Raw genomic sequence first — 12,657 nt, forward strand, 5'->3', positions numbered from 1 at the left:
GGAAGGTGGGAAGGACGAGGAGAGGAAGAGCGCAACACGTGAGCGTAAAAAAACCCCAGCGAAAGGGGGAGGAGGGGGATGGTGAACTTGGTGCCTCGCCTCAGGAAATGACAAACGTTCCCAGTGCTTCATGTTGAGGACGGCTGCCTCAAGTTTGTAATATATACACGCGCGAGAGAAGGTAGGGTGGGCATCACCGCAATTGAGGCCGCGAGCCTGGGGAGAAGTGCACTCCGACTTAGAGTGACCTTCGTTCCCACACATAGGGCAGAGAGAGAGAGAGAGAATACTGGAGCATTTGAGGGCACCATGTCCGAACTTCCAGCACTTATTACAAAGCTGAGAAGAGGGTATGTACTCCTGAATGGAGCATCTGGCACCAGCAAGAATAACAGAGGGCGGAAGTGTCCAACCATCAAAGGTAATTTTCACAAACCGAAGGGACAGATGGCGACAGACACGAGGGGGTCGTGAACGTGTAAACCTGGAGAACAGAATGGCCTTGGGCCTCGAGGACATGTTTAATATCCTCGTGGCAGTCCTTGAGGTTCCTAATACCGGTTGTAACATGGTGTGGGAGGAGAACAGTGCCAACACTGCCACTTAACTGAGCATTCTTGGAGACCCGAACAGGGGGGTCACCTCAATGCAGGACAAAGTCGCCAAGTGGACAGCTGCATCCCGAGAAGAAGCAGCAACAACATGCGTACCGAGATGGGTGGGGTTAAAAGTAACAGAGGCATCTACTGAACCAACAAGGTGCCTATGGAGGGAGAAATTGTCAGCAGTAGAATCTAAATGATGGAGGTCAAAGTACTTCAAGGGAGTAAGTCAAAGTATCAAGAGACCTAGAATGTGGAATGACCTTCCCAACCATGTTAAAGACTGTACCTCTCTCAACCAGTTTAAGATAAAAACGAAGCTATACCTAATAAATTCCCTGTAACCTACCTTACCCCTCTATAGTCAACCAATGTGTTTTTTTTTTAATGACGCTGTTTGTCGACCGAATTGTATTTGTGCTGCTTTTTCAGCCATGTTCCCCCTTTTTATCTCTTTTTTTTTATTTGTTCTCAACTCATTTTATTCTTTATGCTCAATTAGTATTAAGCTTTAGTCATTTAAGTTTTTCATGCCCGAAACGCTTTGCGTAATAGTGGCTTTAGGCATTGTATGTATTAGCCCTATCTATAAATCCATCACTCTTTGTAAAATCTCTTGTATGTATCTTACCTATATAAACATTTGATTTGATTTGATTTTGACTTAGTCCACGTAGCAAGATCAAACAAGGCATGGTACGAATTGGTATGGGAAGGAAGCATGCGAGAGCGGCCATGGCGGGGACGGTGGTGAGAAACCCCAAGAGAGAGAGAGAGAGAGAGGGGGGGGGGGGGGGGGGGTCATAAGGTGCAGTAGTCACAATGAGAGATGGAGTCGTACTAGGGGACGAGGTAGTCACCACAGGGGGCTTGGGGCTCGACCCAACCACAGAAGAGGAAGGGGAGCGGGGGAGTAGTCCAGTCTGGGCCCAATGTAGCGGGGGCTACAGAGCCCGGCTTTCCATCACAGTCCGACTTGGGGCCCTGGTCTCCCACCCCACATTTGAGAAGTTAAAAATAAGTGTCAGATATCAGCATGTAAATGAACAGGTAATTATTTCATCAACAAACAAGCCCCCATACCCACCATGGTGCCACAATTAGAGGATAAGACACCCGATAAGACGTGCCCCCCAGGGGTGCATCGTGGATATATGCCCTGCAATCACCACTTTAAGAACCAACAGTCCATCAAGATTGGGCTCAGCAACGAAGAAAAAGAGTGACAATAAAAGTGTCCCTTTGCTCAACAATTTCGGGTACCACAGTTTTACGGGCGAGAGACTGTGCCTCACCTAACACACAGTGTCAAAACAGAAGATGACATCTAAAAGAATGATCAAGAATAGCAAAAAGTCGCTGGGAAATAGCAATTAAAAAGGAGAATTGGGAAGGAAAAATTAAACTTAGTAGGAAAAAGCATTCAGCACAATTAGTGAAGAAGGCAGCAGGAGCATAAGGCTTCAAAAGGACAGAGGACACTGTCCCATGGAGCATCACACTCTAGCATCCGCCAACCAAGCCCCCTCACGATGGCAACGAGCTGGAAAGGGAGGGAGAGATGAAAAAGACTAGAGGGTGAAGAATACTGCCCGGTGAGACACCAGTGTTTATGGGTAGAGTGGGAAAATTGGAATCATTCACAGAGACATACTGGAGCCTGTCACTGCATGAGGTAAGATTGTAGGTATTGGAGGGAGTGACCTCTTACTCCGTAATGTTGCAATTTAAGAAAGTTAATGTGTTTACAGTGTCAAAACGTCTTATGTAGGTCAATAAATAAATGAATAAGTTTTCCAAGGGCTGCATAAATGAAATTAATCATATTAACTGGGCATGATTGGTCCTTTTTTGGGCCTGAAGCCATTATGGGAAGAACTAAGTATAAATAGGAGTAAGGCTGCGTGTAAGTTAACTTTAAAATAATTTAGACAAAATCGGCAGAATTGATATTGGTCTATAATTGTTGACTTCAGTGAGATTGCTGCTTTTATGGACTAAGGTTACTCTTGCTTTTTTTCTCAAAATATCAGGAAAGGTTTAGAGTTCAAATAATTTGTTGTAGAGCAATGCAATGGCTGGAGCTAAAAATCTAGAGGCTTTTTTTTGTAAATTAATGTTGGTATCTCAACATACAGTATCTATGCATGGGGTTCATTCATCCACTGCAAACTACCTCAAACCCATCATCACCCAACAAAAATGTGCTATCATAACAATAAAACTGTCTTCAAACAACACCCAACCTCTCTGTTTAAAATCCCTGAACATGCTACATATACACTCGCTCTACACATTCTCTTGTGCTATTTACAAGTACAAAACCTTGTTCCTAAATACTAACCCTGATCTGAAACTCTCCATTGATAGACGTAATAGAACCCACAAGCACCACAACATAAATATCTCTTTGATATAATTTTTTTATATAAATTGACAGTCAGGATAATATAATTGCCAATCAGAGTTTTTCACCCACAGGGTTATTGATCAATGGAACTGCCGACCCACCAAACCCATAACTGCCAAAACTGTGCTGAATTTCAAAATATACCTGGAAAAAATCATGAAGGCAAACTGGGAGGGGGAAGGGAACCTTCAACAAGCCGACGACTTCCTGTTCTCGCTGAGGCCACTCGGGTTAGTGGCCCTCAGGTAAATCAGGTAAAATATTATTCCCAGACAATTACAGCATAACTGATAAAGTTAGGCTAGAGTAATAAATTTCTGGTAAATTTAGAGTGATAAATTTTTAGAGTAATATAAATTTAAATTTCATATTAACTTGACTGACAGCTATAAATGCCAATCAGCCTTCAATATGCTCTTCGGTGAAATATTTATAATCAAGAATAGAACTCATAAATAGGCCTAAACAAAAAATAAAAAATGGACATCAGTTTGCATATGAATCTCGTGAGAAGATTCCTCGATTAATATACATTTCCTTACCAATCAAATAGTGTCACCTTAAGTACATCTCAGATTGTCTTCTTCAACTCCAATGCTAAATAATATTACAACAAAAATGTCCATAACTTAGCTACAGAGTATATTACATTTTAAATAATTTTCCACAGGAAGCAAAAAAAGGAAGCACATTATTTACATATATATGAAGAAAAGCATTTAAAGCTTTGTTTTACCTTTGCTAAATTAAAGAGATATTTCTATACTTATAAGCAATTTTGAGTTTTCCTAGTGACAGCTTCTCTAGTTCTTGCTTGGTCATCTAACTTTCATAAAAGAACAATATAATAAAATATCTTCATATCTTTACCTTTCATTGTGAAGTTTATTTGTCAAACAAATTATAATTACCTCTGAAGAACATCCAACTGACATTGTGATAGCACACTGTTAGATTAAAGGTATGTTAATATACCCTTATGTGGCTCATTATCCTTCAACATTCTCTTAATTATCTTTCACACTCAAAGTGTTTGGCCTATTATCTGCATGTATCATCTTGTGCCTCTTCATATGTCCAAGATGACTAAATCTCTTCCCACACTCTGGACACTCGTGAGGTTTGTCACCTGAATGCCCTAACATGTGCTGTATTATAGATCTACGTTCTCTAAATTTTTTACCACACTTGGCACATTGAAAAGGTCTCTCATCCGCATGCACCATCCTGTGAGTCTTCATATTTCCACGCTGACTGAATCTCTTCCCACACTCTGGACACTCGTGAGGTTTGTCACCTGTATGCACTAACATGTGAGTCTTCATACTTCCATGCTGACTGAATCTCTTCCCACACTCTGGACACTCGTGATGTTTGTCATCTGTATGCACTAACATGTGAATCTTCATACTTCCATGCTGACTGAATCTCTTCCCACACTCTAGACATTCATGCGGTTTGTCACCTGAATGCAAAAACATGTGCTTTATTATAGTTCCACGTTCTCTAAATTTTTTGCCACACTCTGCACATTGAAAAGGTCTCTCATCCGCATGCACCATCCTGTGAGTCTTCAAATGTACAAGCTGATTGAATCTCTTCCCACACTCTGGACATTCATGAGGTTTGTCACCTGAATGCACTAACATGTGACGCTTCACATGTCCAGGACGGGTGAATACCTTCGGACACTGTGGACACTGGTGAGTCTTCATCTTCTTTATGACAGGTGCAGTTTAAATAAATAAATAAATAAATAAATTTTTATTTAGGTAAGGTACATACATACAAAAGATTTTACAAAGAATGATGGGTTTATAGATAGGGCTAGTACATACAATGCCTAAAGCCACTATTACGCAAAGCGTTTCGGGCATGAAAAACTTAAATGACTAAAGCTTAATACTAATTGAGCAAAAAGAATAATAAGTGTTGAGAACAAATAAAAAAAGTTGATAAAAAGGTGGGGAGGAACATAGCTGAAAAAGCAGTACAAATACAATTAGGTCGACAAACAGCATTGTTATAAAAAAAAGCAGACATGGGTTGACAATAGAGGGATAAGGTAGGTTACAGGGAATTTATTAGGTATAGCTTCGTTTTTATCCTAAACTGGTTGAGAGAGGTACAGTCTTTAACATGGTTGGGAAGGTCATTCCACATTCTGGGTCCCTTGATTTGTAGAGCATTTCTAGATTGATTCAATCGTACTCTTGGAATATCAAAACTGTATTTATTTCTGGTGTGGTGCTCATGGGTTCTGCTACAACCTTCTATGAAGCTTTTGAGGTCAGGATTGGCATTACAGTTCAGCATTTTATATATAATAATAATTAATAATAATAATTTTTATTTAGGCAAAGGTACATACATAAAGAGATTTTACAAAGTTTGTTGGCTTTATAGATAAGAGCTAGTACATACAATGCCTAAAGCCACTATTACGCAAAGCGTTTCGGGCAGGAAAAAACACTACTGACTAAAGCTTAAAACTAATGGGTAAAAAGAAAAAAATGCGTTGAGTACAAATAAAAATTGAGGTAAAAGAGGGATAAAATAAAAAATATGTATAATACACACGAGAGAATGTGCAGTGACTTCATATCTAACATATTCAGAGATTTGAGTAGGGGTACCGAGTGATGTCTGGGGCCAGAGTTGGATATTGTCCTAATAGCAGCTTTGTGTTGAGTAATTGGAGGACGTAAATGATTTTGGGTAGTAGAACCCCAAGCACAAATACCATAGTTGAGATATGGATAGATGAGGGAGTAATAGTCACCAGAGCAGGGCGGGGTACATAATATCTGATCTTAGAAAGAATGCCAACAGTTTTTGAAACTATTTTGATATATTTAGAATGTGTCCCTGGAAATTCAGCTTGTGGTCAATGAGAACGCCAAGGAATATTCCATCTAATTTGTTACAAATTTGGGTATTGTTTATTTTGAGATTTATTTGATTAGAGGATTTATTGCCAAACAGAATATAGAAGGTTTTGTCAATGTTAAGGGTGAGTTTGTTGGCAGTTAGCCAAAGATGGACTTTATTTAGCTCAGTATTTACTGTGGCATTTAGAGCAAGGGGGTCAGGACTGGAGTAAATGAAGGTTGTATCGTCAGCAAATAGAATTGGTTTGAAGTGTTGGGAGGCATTTGGAAAGTCATTAATGTAGATGAGAAAGAGGAGGGGGCCAAGTATGCTGCCCAGAGGAACACCAATGTTGACGAGTAGGGTGGGAGAAATTGAATTATTCACAGAAACATACTGGAGCCTGTCAGTAAGGTAAGATTTGAGGCATTGCATGGAGTGTCGTCTGTCTCCATAATGATGCAATTTAAGAAGAAGGTTTTGGTGGTTGACAGTGTCAAAAGCCTTACGCAGGTCCACAAATAACCCAACAGGGAACTCATTTTTATCAAGAGCTGCATGAATCAAGTTAATCATACTAATAAGTGTATCGTTAGTGCTTTTTTGGGTCTGAAGCCACATTGGCAAGAGCTAAGTATATTGTGTTTGGCTAGATAAGAGTAAAGCTGCTTGTAGATTAGTTTTTCAAAAATTTTTGACAAGTTAGGCAGGATTGATATAGGTCTGTAGTTGTTAACATCTGAGAGATCACCACATTCGTGTACAGGGGTTACTCTCGCTTTTTTTAGAATATCTGGAAAGGTTTGGAGTTCAAGTGACTTGTTGAAGAGCAATGCAATAGCAGGGGCTAAAGATCTGGAGGCTTTTTTGTAAATTAAAGTTGGTATCTCCTCAAGGGCACTAGACTTGATTTTAAGGGAAAGGATTATCTCATTAACGTCAGTGGAATTAATAGGCTTTAGGTACAGAGACTGTGGATAGTTACCTGTAAGATAGTCCTAAACATCAGTACTGGAAGATGGAATATCATTTGCAAGGGATGATCCAATGGAAGGGAAGAACCTATTGAACTCAATAGCAGAATCAGAGGCTAAAAGCTGACCATCGTTATTGGACAGGAGTGTTGGTTTGTTATTTAAAATCTTCTTTGATCCCAATATTGAGAAATTGTGCTCCAAGTTTTTTTAATGTTGCTCTTTATTTGGGTAAATTTATCTTCGTTGTATTTAGTTTTGGCTCGTCTAATTATCTTGGAAAGCAATAACGAGTAATTCTTTGAGAATTCTTTGGAGACAATTCCTAACCTATACTTCTTCTCAAGGTCATGTTTTTTATTAATGGATTTAAGTATTCCCTTTGTAAGCCAGGGATTGTTAAGTCTTTTGCTTGTGACTTGTTTTGTAAGCATAGGACAGTGGGTGTTATACAGGCTAAGAGTTTTTTGAAGAAAAGATTGCACTGCTAGGTTGATGTCCCCTGTGTTACCTAACTCGGACTCCCAGTTGACATTGTCAGCAGCAGTTATAAAATTGTCTATAGCAGTTTCATTGTGCAGCCTAAAACTTAACTCCCTTGACTCTAGAGGAGGTTTGCTAATATTAGTTAAGAGAAATGTGGGATAATGGTCTGTTGTGCTATCGGTGATTATACCTGAAGTAAGCGGAGAGGTTATGTTGGTCCAGATGTGATCTAGAGTCGTGGCAGTACTGTCAGTGATTCTAGTAGGTCTAGTGATTAAGGGTATGAGGAAGCAGGAATTCATACAGTTGAGGAAGCTAACAGCAGTAGGGTGTTCAGGCTCGCAGAGGTCAATATTAAAGTCACCTGCGATAATTAGATGGTTTTTGTTCAGTCTGTATTAGATTTCTAAGGTTTGAGTTGAATTCGGACACATCAGTGTTGGGAATTCTATAGACTGTACCCACAGACAGGACAGACTCGGCATCCTTGACTCTGAAGCTGGCGAAGATATACTCCCCACAGCAGTCTCTAGTTCTAATTACTTTTAAGCATGTTAGTTCTTGGTGGTAGTAAAGAGCAGTACCACCACCTCTCTGAATTTGACGACAGTTGTGAATTGCTGAGTAGTTAGGCATGTTAAAGAGTTGAGTAGTATCCTCTTTCAACCACGTTTCAGTAAGTATAATAAAAGTGAATTTGTTAATAGTTTCAATCAAGGCACTAACATCATCGAAGTGTTTACCTAGGGATCTAACGTTCAAGTTGATTACAGAGATATTGTGATTATGTGTTAATACATTGTTTACATCATGTGCTGTAAAATATCTGCAATTTAGATAATTAAAGTGATGATTGTCATAGATAGTGGATAAGAGGTTTAGTTTTGGGTCTATATTTGTCTGCATAAAAAGGCTGTTTGCAGGAAAACAAGGCAAGAATGGCAAATTACAAAATAGAAAACAAAGAAAAAAGTAGAATAAAAATTCTAAAGTAATATAAACTTAATGGTAATTTAAATAAAAAAAACTTAATGGGAACTAGGAATGTAAAAAATGAACTAGAGTAATTAGTAACAATAGATGACCAAAAAAGTCAAAAAGCAATTATAACTATAAAATGAAAAGCTTGCTTACTAAACTAAGTACACTATAGTTGAATACTAAAGTTACACTAAAAACAAACTGAGGTAGTTTAAATAGTGATACACTCAGGAACACTGGATAATGAAGTTACTGTAATACTAGAGGACACAGGCAAAGCCAGTGTACTATGGAACATGGGAGTAAAATGAAAAAAGAAAATAATAAAGATGACTTTTTTTTTTTTAACTAAAGTTAAAACCTTTTGAAAGGAAAGGCAGAGCTAAAGTACACAATGGTAGTTAAATGTGATTATAATTTGAATTCAGGCTATACAGCAGCTATCCCACAGTCACTGAGGAAAGAATTAAGGTGAGCTTCAGTGGTTATTGAATAGGTTTTTCCAGTGTCAGTCCTCCTAGCTATAATTTTACCATCTCGCACAAAACAGTGTTTAATTGCAGGGGAATTTTTGCAGAAACCATGCAGTTTAAAAAAGAGATTTTGCCTGAACCTGGTCAGATATTCATTCACATAAACAGTGGATTTACTAGCGACTGCAGATGAGATAAGATCAGCTCTATTTTTGTCTCTTAATATCTCCAAAACCGTCAAAGAAAATAGGCTTAAATTTAATGTCCAGACTTGCGGAAGGTTATCTTGTTATCTTGAGTTAATTTCGGGGCATTTTTTTGTGTCCCTGCGGCCCGGTCCTCGACCAGGCCTCCACCCCCAGGAAGCAGCCTGTGACAGCTGACTAACACCCAGGTACCTATTTACTGCTAGGTAACAGGGGCATAGGGTGAAAGAAACTCTGCCTATTGTTTCTCGCCGGCGCCCGGGATCGAAGCCGAGACCACAGGATCACAAGTCCAGTGTGCTGTCCGCTCAGCCGACCGGCACCTATCTATTAATTAGTAAAATGTACAGTTTGTGAAACTTACATAACTTGGAGAAAATTTTGACAAAACCTCTGGAATGTTCATCAAATAATTAAAATAACATAGGGATAGTATCTTGATGTATGCATTATCATAAATTTTTGAATGGTGTCACGTTTTTCTTACTTTTTCAATATCTACCTCCCTTTCATTTGCATTAAAGGCTGTGGAATACATTGGAAATCTACTGTAATTATACTACATTAACTACTCTAATTACCTAATAAAAATATACTGTACTTACCTCCTGAAATTTATACTGTACTTGCCTCCTGAAATTATACTGTGTTGGTGCATATACAAATGATCACTGATGCTAATGGAGCACAAGTGAATTTTTTGTAAATATATGCTCATTAAGTCCCTCTTTCCCACTATGCTATCCTCACACAAATTGGCAGGGAAAATAGTCCAGGATATGGAATGGACATAGGGTAGTCGGAGTTGGCTTAAGTTAAATGATTTAAAAACTATTAGCAATTAGCGACATCCCCCCAGGCAATTTCTATGGAGTCAGGTGTGAAATATATGGTGTGATTCCATGGAGCCCTAAGTGACAGTACTAATACTCTTATCTAAGAGATCTACACAGTTGTTTCGGTGCTTCTTAATAATAAATTTTCCGAGAAAAGGGAAAAGCCAAGGGTGGGGGGGACGATGAGGGTAGGTAGGAAGAAGAGGGAAAGAGGGTGGGGAAGGGTTAGAGACTCGAGTGCAGTCAGGTACCCTTCAATATAAAGGGAAATATCTATCTGTTTGAGGTTGGGTGAGATGGGGAGAACAAGGAAAATGAGGAGCAGGAAACAAGGAAAATGGAGCAGCTATCTAGTTTTATACGTATCCTGTTATTAGTACCAGATGATTTGGTACCCACTCTATAAGCTGATTTGATGTCATTTTTTTGGATTGAATACCTTAACTTATCCTGCAATACCTTGATCACGATGGCAGCACAGTCTTCTCCAGCAGTTTCTTGGGGAAAATCACGTGAAGAGATAATTACGGACTCAAGTAGTTTATGTTGGTCTGTCTCGTCTTGGGTAACAGTGTGTTGCTGTTGTGGGTTGTTCAGATGGTTCTCAAACTGTTGCAATATTTCTTCCTGTTTTTTAGTGGTTTCATCTGGATTAAAGTTAGTAACCGAGTTCTTGAGAAGGTTTAATTCTTGTTCGAGGTGGACGACTTTGGTAGATAGATCTTGATTGTTCTTGAGTAAGGCTCCAGCTTTATTCTGCAAAGATAATAATGAGCCTTGCAGGTTCATTATTAAGGCCGACTGCTCTTTGAATACTTTCATTTGATCTTCATGTACTTGAGTTAATAACTTGAGCCAAGGGTTATCAGCAAGACGCTTGAAGTCAGAACAAGGGGCAGCAGCTCGTTTAAGTTGGTCCATATGGCTACATAATACTTGCATGGCCCGAGTCGGAGACGGCGCTGCGCCCAGCTGGGATTGTTTGTTATTGTTGACGGGGGGAGAGTCGGTACCCCCCACGGCAGCCACCGAGGGGGAGATTCAGATTCAGATTCAGATTCAGATGTTTATTCAGGTAAGGTATATACATACAAGTGATGTTACATTAATGGATTGGTATATAGATAGAGCTAGTACATACAATGCCTAAAGCCACTATTACGCAATGCGTTTCGGGCAAGAAAACATTAATATCTAGAACTTAATACTAATTGAGCATAAAGAATAAAAGATGTTGAGAACAAATACAAATAAAGATAAAAAAAAGGGGGAAATATGACTGAAAAAGCAGCACAAATACAATAGGTAGACAAACAGTGTTGATTATAAAAAAAAAAAAAAAAAAAAAAAAAAAAAAAAAAAAAAAAAAAAAAAAAAAAAAAAAAAAAAAAAAAAAAAAAAAAATAACAGACATGGGTTGACAATAGAGGAGTGAGGTAGATTACAGGGAATTTATTAGGTAGTGTTTAGTTTTTATCTTAAACTGGTTGAGAGAGGTACAGTCTTTAACATGGTTGGGAAGGTCATTCCACATTCTGGGCCCCTTGATTTGCAGAGCATTTCTAGTTTGATTAAGACGTACTCTAGGAATATCAAAACTGTATTTATTTCTGGTGTGGTGCTCATGGGTTCTGTTACAACCTACTATGAAGCTTTTAAGATCAGGATTGGCATTATAGTTTAGCGTTTTATATATGTATAATACACATGAGAGAATGTGCAGTGACTTAATATCTAACATATTAAGAGATTTGAGTAGGGGTACCGAGTAATGTCTGGGGCCAGAGTTGGATATTGTTCTAATAGCGGCTTTGTGTTGGGTAATTAGAGGACGTAAGTGATTTTGGGTAGTAGAACCCCAAGCACAAATACCATAGTTGAGATAAGGATAGATAAGGGAGTAATAGAGAGTCACCAGGGCAGGGCGTGGTACATAATATCTGATCTTAGAAAGAATGCCCACAGTTTTTGAAACTTTTTTAGATATATTTAGAATGTGTCCCTGGAAATTCAGCTTGTGGTCAATGAGAATGCCAAGGAATTTGCCATCTAATTTGTTACAAATTTGGGTATTGTTTATTTTGAGATTTATAAGACTAGAGGATTTATTTCCAAACAGAATATAGAAGGTTTTGTCAATGTTAAGGGTGAGTTTGTTGGCAGTTAGCCAAAGATGGACTTTATTTAGCTCAGTATTTACTGTGGCATTTAGAGCAAGAGGGTCAGGACTGGAGTAAATGAAGGTTGTGTCGTCAGCAAATAGAATTGGTTTGAGGTGTTGGGAGGCATTTGGAAGGTCATTAATGTAGATGAGAAAGAGGAGAGGGCCAAGTATGCTGCCCTGAGGAACACCAATGTTGATGGGTAGGGTGGGAGAAATTGTATTATTCACAGAAACATATTGGAGCCTGTCAGTAAGGTAGGACTCGAGGTATTGTAGGGAGTGTCCTCTGACTCCATAATGATGTAATTTAAGAAGAAGGTTATGGTGGTTGACAGTATCAAAAGCTTTACGCAGGTCCACAAATAACCCAACAGGGAACTCCTTTTTATCAAGAGCTGTATGAATCGAGTTAAGCATACTAATAAGTGCATCGTTAGTGCTTTTTTTGGGTCTGAAGCCATATTGGCAAGGGCTAAGTATATTGAGTTTGGCTAGATATGAGTAAAGCTGCTTGTATATAAGTTTTTCAAAAAATTTTGACAAGTTTGGCAGGATTGATATAGGTCTGTAGTTGTTAACATCTGTGGGGTCACCACATTTGTGGACAGGCGTTACTCTCGCTTTTTTTAGAATATCTGGAAAGGTTTGGAGTTC

The 12,657-nt window shown here is 38.8% G+C and overlaps 1 protein-coding gene across 1 annotated transcript; it reads right to left on the reverse strand.

The window, feature by feature from the left end:
* Nucleotides 1-3,652: 3,652 nt before the first annotated feature.
* On the reverse strand, nucleotides 3,653-10,844 carry LOC138371361 (gastrula zinc finger protein XlCGF57.1-like). The gene is made up of 2 exons (XM_069336144.1): nucleotides 10,299-10,844; nucleotides 3,653-4,730 (listed from the first exon to the last, which is right to left on the reverse strand). Exons 1-2 carry the CDS (start codon nucleotides 10,779-10,781, stop codon nucleotides 4,020-4,022), a joined length of 1,194 nt encoding a protein of 397 aa, XP_069192245.1. The 5' UTR covers nucleotides 10,782-10,844; the 3' UTR covers nucleotides 3,653-4,019.
* Between the last annotated feature and the right edge of the window lie 1,813 nt (nucleotides 10,845-12,657).

This window comes from Procambarus clarkii, chromosome 35 (genome assembly GCF_040958095.1).
Source record: "Procambarus clarkii isolate CNS0578487 chromosome 35, FALCON_Pclarkii_2.0, whole genome shotgun sequence".
Taxonomy (NCBI): domain Eukaryota; kingdom Metazoa; phylum Arthropoda; class Malacostraca; order Decapoda; family Cambaridae; genus Procambarus; species Procambarus clarkii.